The sequence below is a fragment of the Limanda limanda genome, chromosome 8 (assembly GCF_963576545.1).
Source record: "Limanda limanda chromosome 8, fLimLim1.1, whole genome shotgun sequence".
NCBI lineage: Eukaryota > Metazoa > Chordata > Actinopteri > Pleuronectiformes > Pleuronectidae > Limanda > Limanda limanda.
In genome coordinates this window covers 7,953,950-7,976,350 of record NC_083643.1, presented here as the reverse complement: position 1 = coordinate 7,976,350, position 22,401 = coordinate 7,953,950, and the positions used below count along the sequence as shown (strand labels likewise).

The 22,401-nt window shown below is 46.0% G+C and overlaps 1 protein-coding gene across 1 annotated transcript; it reads right to left on the bottom strand.

The window, feature by feature from the left end:
• Positions 1-3,648: 3,648 nt before the first annotated feature.
• LOC133009092 (zinc finger protein 536-like) lies at positions 3,649-20,271 on the bottom strand. The gene is made up of 4 exons (XM_061076495.1): positions 20,190-20,271; positions 17,288-18,940; positions 10,324-11,256; positions 3,649-3,863 (listed from the first exon to the last, which is right to left on the bottom strand). The coding sequence occupies exons 1-4, from the start codon at positions 20,269-20,271 to the stop codon at positions 3,649-3,651; spliced, it is 2,883 nt and encodes a 960-aa protein (XP_060932478.1).
• Positions 20,272-22,401: the final 2,130 nt, after the last annotated feature.

Below are 22,401 nucleotides of genomic sequence, written 5' to 3'. Positions count from 1 at the left end.
TATGAGGGAGTGTTACTCTCCTACGTGTACGTTTAAAAACTCAAAACATGGCCGCTGACATCTGATCTGGCAGTTACAGGGTTTCTGCGGCCTGACGTCTGTCTCGGCGCCGATCGGTCCGTCCTGCATGTCCCACTTTTCAACTCTCCATCCCTTCCTCCCTCCCTCCCTCCCTCCCTGACACACACTGTATAACAGCCTCCTCTCCATTCTGTCTCTAAAGCTCCTGGATCCTCGGAGCACAGGTGCAGGACTGCCGGGCCGCAGCCCACGGGCCCTGGATGCCGGAACGGGAGAGGCGGCACACATGCAGAATTACAACGCCGCCATTTCTCACACTGACATAATCCCCATGTTTTATTTGTCCCCTTGTAATTCTTTTTATATCTCGGGCTTATGTTCTTTGGCATCCTCTCAATCCCAGCCTCGGGACACGGGGCTCTACCAGGCCCATATGTGTGCCTTGCTCCAGTTAACGCATATTAGTTCCTTTGTAACTGTGACTAAACTGGCACGTCTCAGCTGGGAGATGTGTCGGCTTTGACTGACAGCCCATGTCTGGAGCCTGTACTTTGAGTCTCACGCGGGCTTGTCAAACACGGGCTCTGTCAAAAGCATCCCTCACTCCGCTGTCAGAGCACCGGAGCCGGGCAGAGCAGCAGAGGGTCGGCAGCTCTGACCAGCTCATCTCTGAATTACCTTACCCTGTGTACGTGTGTGCCTGAGAGGAAGAGAGTGAACACTCCGCTGTACCACTCTCCTCCAAATGCAATCTCAGACCCATGTTCCTGGCGTGTCCCTCCTCATCCTCAGTGGGGAATATCTTAGGGGGAAAAAAGTGAGAGGAATATTTTTCATGCCTGCATTTTGGGAAGATTGCCTGCGAGGAGAAAAAGCCCGAAGGGGGAGCAGTTGTATGCCCTGATCAGATCACTCACTAAAATTACACGGAGGAAAGCTTTTCCCAAAAAACAGCTTGATATTCGGGCTCCGGCTCGGCGTTGATGTATGTTGTCGGCGGAGAAAATCTGTTAAGTCTGAGCCATGTGATGCCAACAGTCTTAAATATTGTTTTCACAACTGCGCAAGCTAATTACCTTTAATTTTTCATCTGTGCTCCGAGGGTTGTAAGAGACTGTGATTAGTGATTCATTACTTCTCATTACCTGGCCTGTCAAAGTGTTTCCTTTACTTATTCAGGCTGATTAGCTGTACATGGCCCGCCCCCCCCTCTCCAGGAGGCTGGGAGAGAGACCTCAAACGTGGTCTGCGGATACACAACTGTAAAATAGTGGTGATGGTGACGGGAGGACGAGCAGAGAAGGAGGATCATATCGATGTTTGGTCACGATGCAACTTTCTGTGCATGTGATCTGTGCACTTTCACTTAAACTCAATTAAAAGAAGACACGACTGGGATGTGAGGTCATTGGATAACCCCGCCTCCCCACACACACACACGCCGACGGTGTGTGAGTGCGACATGTCTGCCTCCTTTCCAGAGGAGGGTTATTTATAGGTGTCTGAGAATGAGGATTGATTTACTGCAGGTAAACAGGATGTCATTCACAGCAGAAAAGGTCAAGGTGAGCCGAAGCTTAGCTGGAAGAAATACAGGAAATTTGGCATCCCCCCGTATTTCACTTGTCTGTCAGGCCAATCAGAACGTGGAGACATGACGGAACTTGATAAGGTGGAAACTGCCCTTTCGGATCAAACGCTGACACGACGAGTCTGTCGAACAGGACGGTGCACAGCTCAGGTGTGGCCGGTATGACATTGACGACGGCGTGAGACGTTCCCTCAAACATTCATCACCATTAGAGGTAATTAACAAACTTCACCAGCATTAATTAAAGGGCGCTGCTTTAAGGGAAAGTGCGTTTAATTAGAAGGTTTGACAGGAGGAGGCCTCAGGGATGATCTGGATCCAGAGGGCTGTCGGACGAGAGCAAGGGACAGGAGTTCTACGGAGCGGTGATGCTTTTTGGGACATTTCCTTCTTCTTCTCCCTTGCCACAAAACTCTGTGGCCCTTGGTCAAAAACACAAGATGGTCTAGTCTGGACCAATCTGGCTTGGCAAGGCTCTAAAATAAAGTATTGGCAGGTATGACAGGCCTCAGCTGGAGGGGCAGACCATGTCACCTGTCAGGTAGAGACACCTGAAGGGCGAGTGACTAGAGGAGGAAGAGAGAAACGTGACAGTAGAGAGAGAGGATTGGTGTCCGGGGTACACACTAATACAAGGGGTCGTGATAACAACCACATGTATATCCGGCCCCGAGTCACCTGCAGAAGTGTTTGTGAAGCACAACGCTACAAAAGAAAAAAAACCAGAGGGTTAGAGGATGACAAATGTGTACCCAAAGAATCTGTGATTGGATCGGGGATTAAGGGGCCGCCGCGTCTCTGATGGGAAACAGGCAGGAGACAGACAGAGTGGAAGAAAGAGAAAAAAGGTAGAGAAGGGAGGGAAGGGTGGAAGGGTGGAAGGAGGACAGTAAACGAATGTCAGAGTGCCCGGGCAGGGAGACAGAGTGGCAGAGTGGGTGGGCTTTGACAGACACGTCTCACACGGGCTGACAGCTCCGTCAATAGCCCCGGGATGGCCGCGCTGATTGACAGCTAGCAGGTGGCGCATGAATGGAGTTGTCAGGCCGACTGTCAGTCAAAGTCACATCGCTGTGGCTACAAGGCCCCGGCTGAACAGGCACACAGCTGCCCAGGGTGATCTCCGGTGTACAGGCAGACTATTGGCACAGGCGGCAGCGGCAGCTCAGATTTGAGCTCAAATGACCGTACATGGCATTCCGCAGCGTACAATAGCGGTGTTGATTAGGGCCTATTTGACACTGGTGGGCAGATCTGGTATACACACACACACGGGTACTTCCACCCAATTAAAAAAAAAGTAGGGAAAAAAGCGGATTTGAATGTACTATCAATGAATCTCTGCAGTTTTTCCATTTCCTTGGTTCCCCTTAATTGAGCATTGTTCCAGCATGAGGGCATGAAGCATAGGAGTTAATGGGCAATAATTATATGTGAGAGAGGCTTTCTCCCTGGAGTGGAATCCAGAACAAATGGAAGCTCCGATGTGCAACATTCTACTTCATTACATCTGCCGCGATTAAAGCCTGAACATCTGGCACCGTATCCTGACAGATAGACAAGACTTCTGGACTGGAAGGGAAATCGAGCGATATTTACAAAAAAATGTAACACAGGGTATTTACTGGATGAAAGAACAAGTGCTCTGGGCAGGCTCGGTACATTCTCCCTATCAGACAAGTGTTGAAGTGATAGATGCATGTAAACACAAGTAAATCGTTTGGACACCTCTGACAAAATGAAAGGCACTAAATACCCGCACTGCACTTTCACATCACAATGGACTTTATTATTATAGGCAGCTTCTTTCTTTTCTTTTTTTTTTTTTTGTTGTTGCTACAGATAAATACGCACTGTGGCTCTTCAAGTAAACACTGGAATGTACATCAAGGTTGGTTAACTTTTTTCTTCTTATTAATTTTTTTTTTTTTGCTCAACAAACTCAATCATCCTAACCCCTTTTTATTTTTATCGAGGTGAAGCTAAAACAATAATCACGACTGTCTGTATCTGTATCTGCTGTTGCCATGACAACATCAAGTTCCACAGAGCGACGTCGTGCCGATCTGGTCTCCCGCCATGCTCGGAGGCAATCTGGAGGGTCTCTGGGGGGCGTGCGAGCGGCGGAGGCGGCGGTCGGGGTAGAGGCTGTTGTCGAAGGGCTTGCGGTGGACACACAGCACGTGGGTCTTCAGGTTGCCCTTCTGGGAAGCGCTGTACGGGCAGTACCGGCACTGGAACGGCTTCCGGGCTGGAGAACACAAAGAAGAAAAGAGCTTCATTCAGAAATCGTCGTAAGTTAACATCGTCAGGGTCTGAAACAACCACATGGTGAAAGTTGAGTGTATAAATATAGAATAATAATCAACCTCCATTGATGATTTTTTTTTTTAAATTACACCAGTTGACAAGCCAAATGAAAACCAACCACCTCTGGCTCCAGTCACAGAACATTTCCCAGGGAACTCGTTTCTGTTAATGAACTGGATGAGATGGATTTAAGTGAAAAATGTGTGTTTACAATTCAGAATTTGTAATTCTTGGCAGGTCAGTTTTTTTATATGCCCGGCGTTCCAGGCCAGATGTTGGCAGGTGAGAAGTTAGGTTCTGACACCGAGCCGCTGAAATGCCAGAGGGTAAAAAAAAGAGTTTACAAGTTTCAATGGGCTTCAAAATAAGTTTTCCTTTGGTTGTAATGTGCTTGAGTCGGTGTGGTTTTGTCGAGAAATGTTAAAAAATAAAAAAATAATCTAAACTGTGACATTGATTTGGCCTCATAATAACAATTTGCACTTTCTAGAAGTCAAACTTTAGCAAAACACTTGTGACACAAGCTGACAGGTTTTTACGAAGAAAGGGCAGCAAGTACTAATTCGGTGTAACACATTTCCTGCTCACAACACAAACACAGACCCACACACACGACACACACACACACACACAACGGCATATAAACACACACACACACACAAGTGTTGAGTTGAGGAATGACAGACGTCTGCAGCTGGGAGGCGAGGCATGCCGAAGCTTCCTGTCTGTCCCCCTCTTTAGCGCCCGCCACATAACTTCTACCACAAATAAAGTGAACCTCCGCGGCGGAGCACTCTGAGCACCTTCAAGACACAAAGAACAAAGCCTCCTGCTAATAGCTTCCAGAAGTTTATCCGACCTCAATAAAAAAATCAGTACGACTCCGAAGCCCGAAGGTGTTGGTGAGATCAAGACTTAGAACTGAGGCAGATGAGTCATTTACCTTCTCTACCTCCGTGTCCTTGTTCACTGATGTGCTATTTCTGAGATGTTAGCTCACGTAATGACTTTCTCTTTCCCCCTCTCTGTCTAACACTTCAACGTGTTCCTCTGTGATTCATGGTTACAGTAAACCATTATGTGCTGATGTCATTTGACATCACTTCCCAAAAACTGAGGGCTGTCTCAGCCTTTTCACCCCCCCCTCCGCCCTCGTCTCTTTCTCTCTATCATGCTGCTCATCAGGGCTCAGACAGCTGCACGCAGACGAACGCATCTACATAAAAAAGGTGTTTTTCGGGGGGAAAAAGTGGGGAAACTCACAGAAGGTGCGAGCAATAAAAGGTAATGCTCCATCTGCTGGTGTATAATAACCTGATGGCCGTAAAGGACACACACACACACACACACACACACACACACACACACACACACACACACACACACAGACACACACACAGACACACACCAGTCAGAGAGAGGATAAGGCCTGACACATCTGAATATCATCAGGATGGCAAAGAGGGGTTTGTGTGTGTGTGTGTGTGTGTGTGAGAGAGAGAGAGTTAGAGCAGTAAAGTGAGCGAGCGAGGGCAAGCTGTCTGGGAGGAGCAACAGTTAAAAGAAAAGCTTTGTCAGAAACGCTGCGACAGATCAGTTTGTGACGCACGTTGAACCTGTCAATCAACAGAAGTGGAAAAGCAGGAAATAAGGATGGGCAGCAAAAAAGAAAACAAAAAACGTTTTTCTTTCTTTCCTTCTTTCTTTCTTACTTTCTTTCTTTCTTTCTTATGCTCACTTATTAAATGATATTCTGTTTGAAGTTGAATTCTTGCATTTAAATTCGTCACATCCATCATGACTTGATTAACCAAGTTTTATTAAAATCTTCTAAACGCTTCCAAACAACCTGAGCGCTCCTGCAGCCTGTTACACTTTCATGAAGTCAGTTAATAATAAGCCAAAAGGTCTCGTGGCTACATCAGTCGCTGGCCGCCCTGCTTGACTCCCCCCCCCTCTGCCTCTGTGGCCTTTCTTTCTTTCTTCCTCCTCCTCTTCCTCGTCATCCCCCAACACACCCCACCACCACCACCACCACCACCCCTCCCACCAGAGGAGAGGGGAAGTCCAAGAGAGGGCAACCTCCAAATAAGTTCCATTAATCACAGGCAAGAGTCTAATGTAACTAATATTTTACAATTAGAGGAGACAGCAGTGGGCTGGGAGCCATCCATCTCTTCACCACATGATCCTCCGTTCATGGGCCGCTCCAGCCACAGCTCCAGACCAGCCGCACACACACACACAAAGACACACACATGCATACACATACAGTGGGCGATACATGTTCACGTGTACAAATAGTCTGAACAGGAAATGGGGGGGGGTAGGGCTCTGTGGTGACAAGAGAAAGAGTGAAGATGTGTAAAATTTAAAGGAAAAACGTAATTTTAATAGTTTTGGTCATTTTCACATCCGTTGTGTTGACACTGAACTCGTCCAAAGTAATTACGGAGATCAGAGAACACGGCATCATCGCTGCAACTCCATCAATCAGGCTGTAAATGAGTTTATCCTCACAATCTAATCCACTTTGTCTAGAGTGAAGTCTTAACGTAATACACCTGGAATTCTCACGTTGCACAGGAAACTCACGTTACATACATGACATCGACTATTTTTAAGGATGGACGACTTGTCTCCACTTCCTACCACAATCAAGTGAGACAAAATATCCCCAAATTACTGGGATATTATATTACAATATTTTAAGGTAATTTCTCTGACGTATACTTTTGCGTTTCGCTCTATGTTCCCTCCTCTAACATGGAGGAGGTGGGATTTATGACTGTTCCTGCAGCCAGCCTCTAGGGGGCGATGAAAATGCTTTGGCTTCACTTTCGGGGGGCTGTCATGTCGTCTATCTTTATATATGGTCCATGGTGCTTGACTATAGCAAGTATTCTACGTCAGAGAAGAACCAGGAGCGCTGTCTGCTGCATAAACTGTGATGAATGATCACAGCAGCTTGAGGTGGAGCTGTTCAGCTTCACTTTTATCTTTCAAAAAAAACTTTCTCTAATCTAATCTTGTGTCAAAACCAAATGTTGTTGCTTTTATGCTTTGTCTTTTGTCCAAATTAAACATATGAAGGTATATTGTGTTCTCTGTTGAGCTTTAGATCTGCTGGTAGATGGATTTTGTTTGGACAGAACTAGGCTAGATGTTCCCCCCACTTCCTGTCTTTGTGCTAGGCTAAGCTAACCATAACCAGATATCAGCCTGGTATTAATCTAGTCTATTTATCAAATATTCCTTGAATGATAAGTTTGTAGTCAGGGCTGGAATCTTGGGAGTGAATGTGTGTTCAGATTTGTATTATTTTTATTTACATGTTCTTAATTCAGATATCTGTTGATTTGAATACAAATTTTACCAATTCTATCAGTCAATCAACACTTTATTTATAAAGAACCTTTCAACAAATTAATTGCATCTCAAAGTGTTTTTACAAGCCATTGACAAAATCTTAAAAAAATGATTAATACGTTCAGAATGCTCTCATATATTTTAAAAGGTTACAAAGCAAATGATAGTAAAACAATACAATGTTAGCAAAACATAAGAGATAGTAATAATAAGAAGAAAAAGATTATAAAATAGATATAAAAAAGATTAAATAATACATTGCATAAATTTAACATTTTACAAATTATAAAACACTACATGAACGCCAGGTTGAAAAGATGGGTTTTAAGTTTACGTTTAAAAACATCTACATTTTCAGCTGCTCTCATTTCATTCTCAACAGTTTCTTTATGCAAACTTGATGTTTAGAGAACTTTTTACATTTCAATAAGAGCTTCGGGTTCTTTCCTTTGATTGGTTTAAGTACACCCTGCTCATGTTTCTGGGTGACACACGTTGAAACTCAAATATACCGTCTGCACCTGGATTTTACCGAATTTCCCCTTGTTCTAGAAGTAAGTGCATATTTACATGAGGCCGTAAACATGTATATCTTTGCATCTGCCTGCGTGTCGTCCCGTGTGTGTGAGTGTGAGTGTGTGTTGTGCGGTGCCGTGGGAGTGTGTTGTGTGTCGCGGGCTGACATAATGACCATGATGACAGTGGCGGGGCCGTCGGGGGCCAGAGGAGCTGAATGGTGACGGATGACACAGACCTGAGCTCTGATGGCACACAGACAGTGAGTGATGACTGCACATCCTTCCCAGAGCTCCACCCTTCATTATCTCTACGGGGAGAGGCCCGGCACAAAGGCAGGCCGCGCTGCCCTCTCGCTGCCCTCCAACGACATCTGCTCATGGAGACAGCCGCACTACCGCTCCTCTTTCACCTCGCTGTCGCTCCATCTATCTCCATCTATGGTGATCTTCCTCGCTCCTTTTCTCTCTCCTTTTCTCTCACTCTCTGTCACCCTCTCCGCGGAGGGTACACGGAGGTCAGACAATGAGATAATGACTCAACCCCTTTCAACCTTTCAAATCAAGGGGCCTTTTTCTCTCTCCTCTCTCTCTCTGTCTCTCTCTGTCTCTCTGTCCTGGGTGTTCTTTCATTCTTAATCCCGTCTTTATCGATCTTCTCATATTCTCTTGTTCTCACGTGTCTGAGGGGCCGGCTCTGATGCCCCATGAGGAGACGGCCAGTTTAGTTGAGCTGGTTAACTGCTTCACAGGGAGCTGAGACTCACTAACCCGGAGGCATCCGACTGTGACATGACTATAATCTCAAAAACAGCTGTCCTAACTGGGCCTGTGAAATACGAAAGCATCCCATCCCCACATAATGAGACCCCTCTGAAGCCCCACAGCATCCTCAACCGCTTAGAGTGGTGAACGTTGCCATCTAGTGTTTGGGCGTGAGCGGTGCAGGGACGAGCGGGTTCCGTTTAAAACACAAGGGAGGGCTCAGTGAGACTAATGAGCATGTAGACAGGTTCAACCAGAGGTCACCATCTGGCCAATTACCACTGCTGGCACATTGGAGCCGACCTGAACTGCCATCACAAACACATCACTCCATGTCCAAACTGCCCGGCAATATGTCACCATGCCACTCGACGTGCCATACAGTATGGAGAGGATGGGGGCAACAGGAGACAGCCCCATGACAAAGCCACCTGGTCAGCGCTGCAGACAGGACAGGCTGCCGGACCACCTGCTTGGGGGGGGATCGTAGAGGACACTCCACGGCCTCTCAATGTCAGCTACCTGTCTGGATGTGCAGTTTGACTGACAGGCGTTTATTGTGTCTGTCTGACGGGAAATGTGCCGGATCAATGTGCAGCGAACGGAAAAGGTGAGAGACGCCTGAAATAACTCCGGAGAACTGGTCTAAATGTCTGAGATGCTGCTGGGATACATTGTTGGTTTTTTTAAACAAACGCCAGTTGTGTTGCTGTTTGAAAACCACGAGGTTTGCTAAAAAGGGGACGATTTAAATCTGCCATATTTCAAACCAAATTATCTCTCATAAAAACGAGGGAGAAACATGAACGCTGTGACGGCTTTGACAGAAGTTGAAGGAGGAGGAGTAGGAGGTGGGGTGGTGCTTTTTTTTGGGGGGGGAAATATTATAATAACCATCTGTACAATCAAATACAGAACTACGTCTTGCTGTTAGAATCACAAAGAAAAGGGAACAGATGTTAATCCCTAATGGAGTTGACAGGCACTTTCCTGTCTTTCACATGAGCATATTGAGTTTCTGAATAAGAGGGGGATCAGAGGGAAGGTGTATCATGTTGCACTCATAATACATGCATATCAAAGACCCCAGCTGTTGGATTCCCTCTCCTGAGAGACAGCATTATTAAATCTGCACTCAGCAAGCACATCACACCAGCGCAAGAGCTCTAAGCCTCTCCATCGGCGGGCCCCCACTGGCTCGGGCGATTTGTAACCTATCACACGCCGATATCATCATCCTCTTTTTTAAAGTGTAGGGGTAATCAGTGGCACACACCTGTGTCTTCTTTAGCCCTTATTTCAGATCAGAGATAAGATCTGGCGAGAAGAAGGAGAAGAAGAAGAAGAAAAAAAACTTAAGTGCTGTGAGTATATGGGAAGCGTGTTGTTCGTAATTGGAATGATTCATTCACACGCTCACACGCGCTCTTCACACGCCTGCTGTCAGGTGATGAGGGGCTGAGACACTGCCAGAAAGTTTTGGGGGGGGATTTTTTTATATAGCAGCTTCCGTGTTGCTGACAATGTCACAGAAGAACGATACAAAACATATATTATCTCTATAGAATTGCATTAACTGATTGTAATTGTAGGATTAGAGGAGATAGCAAGATTGTGCAAAAAACTGAAGGACCAGTCTTTGTCCACTAGGTGGCAATAGATACCTTCAAATCTGGTGAGTGCTGGCCATGTCTTGATAAGTGTGACAGCTGAGTTACACATACATGTCATGACACAGAAGCTGATGCTCACCTGATGCAGCTTCGTTCTCCATGTTCCCGCCTGCGTTCAGCCCGGCGTGGTGTGCAGAGGCAGGTGCAGCCCTCAGGCTCCCCTGGGCCCTGAGGAAGGAGAGCAGGCCGCCCTGGTACTGGAGTGGATCGGCCTGTCCTGGAGTCAGGTTCTCCAGAGAGTGGATGGGAGACTCGGCCACGCCTCTGCCCCACTGCCCCGGCTTCTCCTGCATCTCTGGACCCGGGAAGTCAGTGCCGGCGTGCTCCAGCAGTTCCTGCAGCTCGGGCACATTATTTTTCAGCATCTGCCACTTGGCAGCGTCGTTATTCTCGTCGTCCTCCCCCCCGTGCTCGGATTTCTCAAATTCCCCCTCACCATTGTGACAGGCCGAGCCTCCTCTCTGTGTGCTCATCTCCTCTTTTGTTGCCTGCACCAAAAGGTCACACTGATACCCAGGTTTCCCACTGAGTTCGGCTGCGGCGTTGGGGTAACTCTGCAGCCGCCGGGTAATGGAGGAGGACAGTCCGTTGCTGAAAACGCCAGACATCTGCACCAGTACAGCAGGAGACATGGCTGAATGGGAGGTGACGGACTCTGGCCTGACAGACAGGTCTAAGGGCTCATACTGGGACTTACTGGTCTGAGCGGATAAAGAGCCGTCTGCATGTTTGTCAGTGAGGTCGGGCTGCTTGTTGACGAGCAGGGGGGGTTCCCTGTGGTTCTCCAGACCTTGGTAGTGACCTGCGGCCGGGCTCCAGTCCTCGCTGGATCTGGGTCTGAGCTTGGAGTTGGGGCTGGAGCTGCTGCTGCTGCTGCTGGGCTGCAGCGGAGAGGAGAGATCCCTGCTGTTCTGCCAGTGGGGGAAGTGGTAGCGGTCCAGATGGAAGCCGAGGGAGGCTGTCTGTGCAGCGGTGTAGTCACTGGAGAGCGGACACCTGTAGACTTTCTCACCTACCACGGAGGAAACAGCAAAATCATAATACAATACAAATGAGATCAGGAAACTATGTGTACATGAGGCACACTGAGCATTTTGTTCTGAGAAAAGTAGCAACAACTGTTGTCTAAACATGAAAAATGCAGCAATCCCACACCAGGCTGAGTTGAATGATTTAAGCACTGCCCTGCAGTAAATCAAGCTTGTAATCAGCTTTCAGCTCCAGTGATCCATCATTTTACAGTATGGACGCCACCACCATGTGCAATAAATACACCCAAAGATGTTAACACCAAACAAGATTCTTCCAGAAATAATAAACAGGGGAAATTGTAAAGCTACCAGAACAAGGCAGATGTCGAATAGGAAAAAACTCGTTCCATCAAAAACCAGTAAGTGGGGATCCCAGTCAGAAATAACAAAGTCCAACATGTGAGTGCTTCTGATTAACGGCACCGTGAAGTGCAGTTGAGTTTATTTTCGCTTCATACTTGAAAAATGGTGCGGTGGCAACATAATTCAGAAAGTACAAAGTGTATTATTGTGGTGAATGACAAAGGGTAATTTTTCTCCCTTTAGCCGATGAATAATATCCATCTGGATACAAGGTTTGATCCTTCACACCATAACTTTTAATTAAAGGTAATTTAAATGTCCTTTTCCCTCTGTTTACCCACAGTTTAATCCTTATAGTTATCACAGAAACACCCTCCAGGGTTAAACACACTCCCTGTGACCATTTTGAGTTAGTGATTGTCTGGGACCTCAGCCTTGCACTGTCTTTAAATAGCCCAGCTGTTTCGCTGCCATTCCAATTACAGTAAAAGTCATCCGACGCCATTAAGCCACAAATATTGGCAGTTTATTGCCCAACACTCTCCTGGCATTTGAAGGTCAGGTCATACATTATACTGTGTCTTTTAGGGATGCGTCTGGGATAGGGAGATAAACCCACCACCATTAATTTAATTCTATGCATATTGATGCCTTATTGTTCTTCTTTAATGGACTAATATCTGAGTTACAACAGTGATTCATCCCCGCCAGAGAAATATCAATTTCATACACCTCGAGATCTGACCCTGAGGTAATTCACTGAGGTAAATCTCAATCTAATGATCTGCAGTTGTTACTTTACTTTGTGGCAAACTTTAATAGAAAAACCACCATTGTGTGAGCTGACTGGTAATAAAAGGGAGGCTGTTTCCACCATTTGAAATGTAGAAAATCGTAAAATAACACCCGTGAATTAATCAAACGGAGCTGAACCTAACATCGGTGAAATATCACGGCTACGATGGCAAATTCATGTCCTTGAATTAAAGATAGACGACCCTGTTTTCCGCTTTACAGCATGTGTGTGTGTGTGCAATGTTTACAGTATGTTTGATTTAATGCGTGCGTACATTAAAACGCGCACGCTCCCACGCGCACGGTATGTGCAAGAGCGGGAAAGAGACTTCAACAGTGCCACACCCTTGTCTCCAGTAACAAGACAAAAAAAAATCCAAAGAGCTTAATGGAACTCTTTCAGACACCCGCCATACATCTCAATTATTCTGTGGCTTTAATTACGATGACATTAGGGGCCGGCTCTGAATGCAGCAAAAAACACACACATCTGACCTCATCCTTCAGCACCAGGCTTCTTCCTAAACCCATTTGCCAGCCTCCACACGGAGAGAGCGGTAAAAAACACACAAACACAAAGACCGAAGACTCTGCCTTTTTCTCTCTCCTCCGTTTGGACGGGTGCCATCTTTGTGATTGCCTGGTTCATGCTAACTTAATCAGTTTAAGATTTACTTACACTGCCGAGGCTCACATTATGTGAGGGGAGTAATTTTAGAGCTTAGATTTATCAAGCAAAAACTCCAATTACTGCATCATTACAAACCCGAGCCTCTCTCACCTAACACAGAGCATCTAATGAAGTGATGCATATGAGTTATCTGCTCTTACTGGATGTGCAAGGCGAAGAGAGGAGTGGAGGGGGGGGTGGAAAGGTAAATAAATAAGGAGAGAAATGCCTGAAGTGAGGGTATGGAAGGAAAAGCATGCAGCTGGGCTCGGACAAGTGATTCATTTCATATGGAAATAGGCTTCAAGATTTACAGCCATGCATCAGCGTCAATGCAATCACGGGGCTCACATACTATATGCTTACACAGGCATTTGCCAGTTACACTGGAGACGTCAAACTGTACATGCAGTGCAGCTTTGGCTGTTTTTCTATATGTGCAATCAGGCACCTGAGAGTGAAAAGCAGAGATACATGGTAGCTGGTTGGGTTTAAGATGAAACAGAGTGAGAGCGAGAGTCACACACAAGACTGGGGAGAAAAACAGGGGCACCAGATGTTCTTTGATGTTTATAATAGCATATATTATTAATATTAATTAGACCACATAGTCAATGACGCATTTGGGACGTTTCCAAGTCAATTAAGCCAAATGGCATTCAGGAGACGGCGGAACAATATTTCAAGGCAGGTGTTCAGAACTCCCTGGGTAAATCTTTTTATCTGCATGCTAGGAAAACAAGCATTTTGAGCTTAATTTGAGCCTCATATCTGCAATAATAATTAAAAAGAGGATTAAAAGACAGAAGTGAGAGGAAGAGGGAAAAGCCAACAGGTAATCAGTTCTACACAAACCAGTCAGGGCTGACTGTGATCTACGAATAAGAGCCGAGCTCGTGAAGCCAGAACACAGGAGCGAGCCAGATAAGAAGCAGTTTAGTTAAAAAAGATGCTTTTACTGTCAGTAATCACAAAGAAGGAGGCTGATGTCACTGGAGAAGCCGAATGAAAGTGATATTCTGTACAGCAGCAGCTTTATCTGTGTTTCTGGGTAAACCGCTGCTCATATTACCATTCACAGTTTTACAGACGCTTATCATTTCAGGCTCCCTTGGCTTTAAACGCTTACTGTAAAAGTGGCATAAAAAAAAAGGCACAAAAACACATGTGGGGACAACATCATTACATGGTGTCTGCTCATTGACCTTGAGGTTAAGAGTATTGAATGGGACTAATTAATAACTGTCAGAGCATTTTATGTTTGGGCATGTTTTTTTATTTGGTGCTGGGATCTCACTGGTCCAATGTAGGTCAGAGGCCTGAAGTGTGCACCCTTCAATGGTTTATCATTTTAAAAGAAGAGCCGTTACTCTTAATCTCAGATTATAATTGAAGTCAAAGTGCATGTTCCAATCTGCCCTGATTAGATATTGAGAGAAGTAATTCGTAACACACGCCCTCTATAGAAATCAAAGCGCCATTTCTAATTTGAGATGCCGCTTATTTGTGGTTAAGATCTAAATCCAACCCTGTATCTGGATGTATCAAGCAAAGAAGCCGTCTCTCACTCTGACAGCCATGACTGTACTATATTTGCTATCCATATTGAGGACATCAATAACTTCATGACCACCATAGGCTGACTATGAATAATGCAGCCAGTAATTCTGGACTAATCAATGTTCCTCAAGCTGAACATCTGGCAGTGGTAATTCCTCCTCATGCATCTCCGCTCTCCTGAATTAGAAAACGCTCGCTTTCTGCCGCTCTCTCGCTCTCTTTTTTTCCTCCTCCTCGTCCAACCATCCAGACAGACAGACTTGATCAGTTACAACCCCCCACCCCTGAAAAAAGCCAAACTTATCCCTGTTATTAAACCCTCATCAAGTGGTGCGTGTTCTCCATATGTGTAGGATTTACCTATCTGTCCCGCAGCAGACCTGTGTGTTGAGCCAGGGCCAGCAGCGTGTGATTGTGTTAATTAATCTGTCATTGTGAGCGCAGGGAGCAGCTGCAGAGGTCTCTGGGATATATTGTCAGAGCTAAACAATGCGGTGCTAAGCCCCCAGAGTGAGTCTACCATTACACAGGACTAAGAACAGAGAGGAGAGGAGGAGAGGGGGAGAGAGAGCCTGCCGGATCCATCATTGACTAAAGCAATGACGCCTGACCTTTACAATGAATTAGTTTCCATGCTTAATATTGACTGAAATTAGAGTCTGATACAGAATGTGCCATCCCAGAACTGTGCGCACTCAAATCCTCGGCTAGCCGGCTATCATAAATGTTTCTGGAAGTGGCACCGTATGGTCTTGAAGATAGCGAGGAGGAAGGGAAGTAAAGACAACGGAGCCTGAATATGCTTCTTAAAGAGCGACCGGAGAGGGATTTAGCCATCAACGGCAAGCATTTACATGTAAATACGCAGATACCAGTATGTGTGCACAATATGGAAACAAAACATCTAATGAGATTAGACTTGATCCATTTATCTCTGCTATGCGGCCATCATTTAAGAGGATGGTGGATCAAATCCCACACGAGCGCATCATGACTCCGTGTGCATAGCAGCAGTGGGAAAAAATAACCATAGTCAAAAAAGCTGCGAGGAAACGGGAACAAAAGTTTGGCTTTATTTCGCCTTTCTCTCCTCTTAACAACGCTGTCATAGCAGTGATTTAGGCTCATGATAACATGTAAGCAGGATGCCATGACAAGAAAGGCATTTACCCAGAGAGCCAAATCATCCAAATCACCAGGTGGAACAGAAGACTATCAATAAAAATACCAGGTGGTAGATCAAATCATAAAAATCACTGGGTGGTATATATCAAATCATTAAAAACACCAGATGGCATGCATTAACATCTTGTGCCCCCGTAGGCAAGGGGTGGGGATGTGACAGATATAAAATAGAGGGTACTAATTATCCCTACAATTCAACATGATGCCATTATCTTTTAAAAGGAAGACAAAAGTCCTGGTGGATGACAGTAATGTCTGTGGTGCTGCTGACCCTGTGCTTCGGAGCCACCTACAGAGAGAGGGAAGAAAGGCGAGGGCAAAGCTTCTGATTTTAAATCTTTAAAAAAAGAAATAAAGATTATAAGAGGCACTAATCTGATTCTGGTCCTTTTGTTGGCGAGTTTCTCGGTTGAGCTCTAACACACTAATCATGTCCACTTGTTTCCATCATTTCAGCCATTTTAGTCATTTGATTCTCATGCTAGAGACATGTAATCCTGTAATAACACAGACACGACAGAATGAAGAGACACTCAAGCAATTCAGTATGTCACATCCATACAGTTGCCATGGTCATCGTGACGATAGCCGCTGAGCCATGAACGGGAGAATCCGGTTATTCTCCCGAAATTATCCTCAGGGGCTGTGTGTGAGAACGTGAACGCCAGCTGCTCTTCTCCAGAGTTTTTTCCTGCCAGCGCCCTGGTAAAATCTCTGGAGAATGTCCGAGTGAGGGCGCGTGAGAATGCAGCAAGAAAGCGTCCGGAGAATTCACTGCGAGCGACTGGATGCGTTGATGACGCTTCTAACAGGCGAATAAAAAAATAGGCAAATATCTCTGGATGAAAAACGGGTGTCATAGGGTTAGGGTTGGGGTTAGGGACGCAGATACGATCAGTCAAATTGGAGATTCGAGAGCTACACGCCGGTGTCGGTTCACGGTAAACAAAAACACATAATTTACGCAACGCAATTAATACGTCATGATGCTCTAATCAGCTCCTACCCTTCACCCGAGTGTTCCGGAGACACTCTCCTGCTGTGTTGTTCATATTTGAAAGACAAAGTCCAGATAATGTCCGAAACCCGATTGTCCGCACATTATCCAGAGATTCTGTCTGAAAAACTCTTATGGACTGAGATAACCGTAACGTTCTCTGTCGCGTTCCTTCTCATTTTCTGTTGGTCTCGCTACTTTATCGAGTCAAATAAAGACAAAATAGAAAAAATAATGGTCAACATTGAAGCAGCAGAGGTTGAGATAAAATGATTTTTGGTTCAGAGTATGAAAAATAGTCTAGTCTCATCAGGGTAGTTCTTTTCTAACTCTGAACAGTAAGCCAGGAAAACTATTAGCTGTTTTCACTGGTTGAATAGTTGTAGTACTAGTTGAGTGTTGAGAAAACTGAACGTTATGGCTACAGTTGTTATAATAGTCCTTTAACAAGATATTAAATAAACCTCTTGTAAAACACTTGTGCTTTTCTTGACTGTTTTACCTGAAGCTGGAGAGGAGGATCGTGGTTGATGGTCCAGGGCGCCGCCGGAGAGGGAGTTCCCGGCCTCGGTGATGATGTCCGTTGGCCCGTGATGACTCACGCTGCCGGTGCTGCCGGGCCTGCTGATGGTCTGAGTGTCCTGGTCACTGAGACACAGCTTCCCGTCGTCTGCAGGGAGACATCTCTCAGACAAGTAGGAGGTCTGGTCTTTAGAGCTGAACATTTGCTGTTCAACAGGCAGCGCTTGTGCCATGATTTGCCAGCCTGGGTAACCACCGCTGCTGTTGAATGCTTCTCTATTGGACATGACTTTCTGCAGATATTCCATGCCGGTGGAGTTCAGCTGGGGGGGCAGATGATTCAGACCCAACAGGGAGGAGCTCTCTGCGTCGGTCAGGGGGCCGGGACCGGAGGAGATCATCCTCCCCAACATCTCCCTCACCTTCATGTCAACGCCGGCCGTGGTGAGTATCTGGTTATAATCTGGATGCTCAGCTCTCTCGGCCGCGAGGAACCTGTTGTGGATGCGGGAGATGTACTGCGAGTAGAGGTTGCTCTGGTGCTCCTGTGACAGGTTACTCAGTTTGTAAGGGTCGTGCTCGGCAGGGAGGTTGCTCTTTGCGGCGAGCTTGTTGAGGTGGACCTTCATGTGGTTCTTGAGGAACCAGGGCTCTTTGAAGCGACGGCCGCAGATCTGACAGCAGTGCTCAAAAGAGTCCTTGTGTTTCCTCATGTGACCCTTCAGGAACCAGGCCTGGCTGAAGGTCTGGCCACACACCTCGCACGGGAACTCCCCGGCCGGCTTCCCCTTGTCGCCCGACCCGGCTGGAGGCTTCTGACCTGAGCCTGAATCTGCGGTTATGTGCGCCATCTCGACATGGCCGATGAGCTCCTCCTCGTGCGACGCGGCAAACTCGCACAAGGTGCATTTGTAGGGTTTATGAAGGATCCTGATATGACGCTCCAGCTCCTGCTGCTTCCTGAACTTCCCCTTGCAGAAGGAGCAGCGGAAGCCGGTGGGCTGCGGCTGGACGGGCTCCTCATGGGCAGTCGTGGCCTCGGGGGATGTGGACGTATGGGGCTGGATCTCTGCGGCACTGGAGTTGCTTAGGAACTGGTTTGGGGTTGGGACTGTCTGTGACAGCTGGGGGTTTTTAAGTTGGGGTAAATTAGATGTTTGCTGCTGGCTAACGTGACCGGCTCGCATCTGCCTGTCTCTGAGTATCGCCCTCTCTTCCAGCTCGTGAAGCAGCCGGTTCTCCTCTCTGATCCTCCCACGGCCTTTACCCAGAAGGCCTTGCTTGTGCGTGCGGAGGTGGATCTTCAGGTTGCCCTTCTGCGCTGCCCTGTGGTCGCAGTACGGGCACTTGAAGGGCTTCTCCCCGGTGTGCGTGCGCATGTGGAGGGAGAGGATGCTGTTAAAGCGGAAGCGCTTCCCACACAGCGGGCAGGGGTACTTCCTGTTCTTGCGGTTGTCGTCCTGGTCCGAATTCACCTGGGAGGCGATGCTTTCATTCGTGACTCTCAGGAACTGGGACAGCTCAACTCTCCCATTCATGCTGCTGAGAATCCTGGCGTCCATGATTTGATTGGCCAGAAGCGCCATCTGGCTTCTAATTGGATGGGAGGATGGGGTAATTAAGCCGTCCTTTTCTGGCGGGGGGGACCAGCCGATGTTACAGTATGGTGGGCAGGAGCGTCAATGTGGGACAGTCCAAAGGTTAGCAGAGAACTGAGTGCTGACTGTTTGCTCTTATTCAGTGGAGACAGGATGTGGATTCATGTTGTTCACATGAAGCGTCTGTTTGTTGCAGCTCAGACCTAGAGAGAGAAAACAAAAGGAGCATTAAGCGAATTCAGACTCTGCGAAAACACAAAGACAGTATTGAAATACATTGATTTCAGGCATGAAAAGTCCAATAAAAAGACCAGTAAGATCCAAAAGTGCGATAAGATGCTTTCAATTAAATGTGTAAATCTGTACTTTTGAAACTTCTGTAAAATGCCAGTGAAGCAGCACAAATAGGTCAGGAAATAGAGCAGAGCAGGTTCTGACGTTCCTCATCCTGTTAGTATACCTGTGGTTTTAGATTATTGTTGGAGACTGCGAAAATGCTGATTAAGTCAAACCACACGGGCTTCCTCAACAAATATCTCATCTTTACTTAAGGGTAATGTGCAGATCTTTGTCTAGATCTCATTTTGTACTGACACACAATCGTCGGCGCAAACACAATCGCACCGCAAACATCAAAGACCTGCGCGCTTCCACTTGCCTTTCCTTTGCATTTCACAAATCTTTGAAACTGCTTTAAAAAAAAAAGAAAGAAAAAAAGATTAAAGTAGAAGAGTTAAGCTTTTTCAGCAGGTCTATTGCATATTCGGATAAAACCTTTACCGGGGGTAATTATGTCACAGGAGTACGGAGGAAAATAAACAACTTAATGATTCAAAAAAATGCAAAGTTAAAGGAGGAATATACCAAAAATGAAGAGCTCACTTCTCCTCCTGCGTAGCTCTCTCTCTCCCTCTCTCTCTCTTCCTCTCTTTTTCTGATTCAGCTGTAGCAGCAAAACAAAGCTTCAAATTCACATGGCGCTACAATGGCAGAGGTCACATAAGCGCGCCCTGCCCAGCTCCAGTGCAGCACCAAAGGGCACAGAACAAAGCCGGCACTGTCCACACTGAATTAACACAGGCTTACATCATCCTGGACTGCAACCTCAGTCACTCAGGAAAATGATGTACACAAAAACCGCACAGATAACGAGCTGGTGTGAGCCGGGTGTTTGCTTTGAGCTGCAGATCAGAAATCAAATTCACCATATGGTTCTGACGGGTAAAATAAAAATGAAAGAAAGTATATATTGGAATAAAGTAGATGGAGTCCATATTTGTTAACCTGAGGGGAGGGGGACAGGGAGGGAGGGGAGAGCAGAGATCCCCCCTCCAACCTCCCGCCCACTTTCAAGGATTACGGTCATTTGGACTATTATTGCATTTGCCTCTATTAATGTCATTACTGTACTGTGGCCTTGGCTGTGTAATGGTGTCCATTGTAAAGTCTGCATTCAATCAATAATGATTGATCAGACTCCGGTTCAAATGGCTCTGCGTCTCTGCAGCATCTTGTGGTGCAACTTTCACTTCTGTGTCAATGTGTGTTTGCATGTCTCTCACTAAGAGATGCACATAGCTGGCTGTCACATCTACCTACACATTAGGCGGTGTGAAAGCTCCACAGTTATAGTGACCCAAATTAGCACGTTAGCTGTGTTGTTGCGTTATTGTTAGAATGTGCTGAAAGTGTTCCAGACGTTCAAGTTTTACATTTAAAGTTCCAGTGTGTAAGATTCTGGAGAAAGGGATCTATTGGCAGAAATTTAATATAAAATCATCCAAGTGATGTTTTCACTAGTGTGTTTCATCTGAGTTGTACAGATTGTTGTTTTCTTTACCCTAGAATGGGCCCTTTATATTAAATACTTTATATTTACATCAGGAGCAAGTCCTCTCTATGGAGAAGCCATGTTTTTTTTACAGTAGCCCAGACTGGACAAACTTAACACCTTTTTAGTTTTTATGACAACTGAAGGTTATCACAGGTTCCGTTTTAATATTTGTAAGAGGGCGAGGTGAGAGGTGTTCAACTAAAACATGCAACTTCACCACTAGTTGTCACGGAATTCTACACACTGGACCTTTAATGAATATAATATATTAACCATCAATAACTGCTAAAGAGGCTTTTTGTTTTACAATGAAAACTTCCCATTAAGCAGGTTTAAGATAAACCCTAGATAAGTAAGTAAGTAAATAAATGATGCATTTAAAAACAACACAACCAATATGAAAACGTATGTGCATGTCAGGTGTTAATGTCATAATAAATAAAAAGGTAAAAACACCGGAGACCAGGAGAAAAGGTTGGAAGCTGCAGACGTTGACCCTGATTGTCTGAGAGTCAGGAGGAAATATCAGTTTGTTGAACGCACACAATTTGCGAATCCCCTGGACAACTGAAGATTAAAACGCTTGCTAACGTCACCATTTCATCCCCACATCTCCTCGGCTGACAGTGAGTCAAACAACCAGAGAGTAACACCAACTGAACGCAACCTTATCCCAAATCAATAGGTTCAGGATGGAGCTACAGGCCTGCAAAATAAGAGGTCTGACACCGGGTGTGAGCCACCTGCTGCTGCTGCTGCTGCTGCTGCTGCTGCTACTGGAGTCGATGGAAACCTCCATCAGTGATGAAAATGTTCGACACAAAAGCCGCACAGATAAAGAGCGTGCCTGCAGTCGTGTCTGGCGAGAGCAGCGAGTCGGCGCTGAGCCCGGATCAATGTAAGGATACAGGTCTGACCTAACCACATCTGACAGGGAGAAAGTGAGCGAATGATATTAGCATACACTAGATCCACTTCATATTTGCTAAAGTGGTATTCCCTCTGATTAACTAAGCACAGCGAGGAGGCATAAAACCTTCATCACTTGTGCGTGTGTGTGTGTGTTGGTGTGTGTGCTTGTGTTGGGGGGGGGGGCTATGAGAAGGCCAGGAGATGGGGAAACGGCACACGGGGCCATCAGGTGTTTCTCTGTCAGAGTGAATTAGGCTCTTTGGGTGCAGATTGAGAAAGTGCTTGATTGTTATTAAGCATCGTGTCACAGTGGCGCCTCTTAGGTGTGGCCGCGCGTACACGAACAAGGAGCAGGTGTGATTTCGCGCAGGCAATAAAAGAAAAAATGTGACACGTACACATTTAAACCAGCCCTGGGAGCGGTGCATTCTGCGTGATTTTAGATCCGACAATATCAAACATGGTTGGATTTATTGTTCGCTGCAGTTCTGGTTTGAGGATTCGGGTTATTTCAGAATCTAATCTGCAAGTCTGGCTGAATGCACATAATCTTTTTACTTTGTAGTTGCGGCACAACTGTCAGCCAGGATGGATGGACGATATTGTAAATCCATAGTTAGGTGACACAGGAATGAAACATATGAATAAAATTTATAGATCGGAACTGCATAACAGCAGTTAAACAGCATTCATAATTTATGTGGATGGTTGAGCTGGAAACTACTGAGAATGCAGCACCAACGGCTCCAT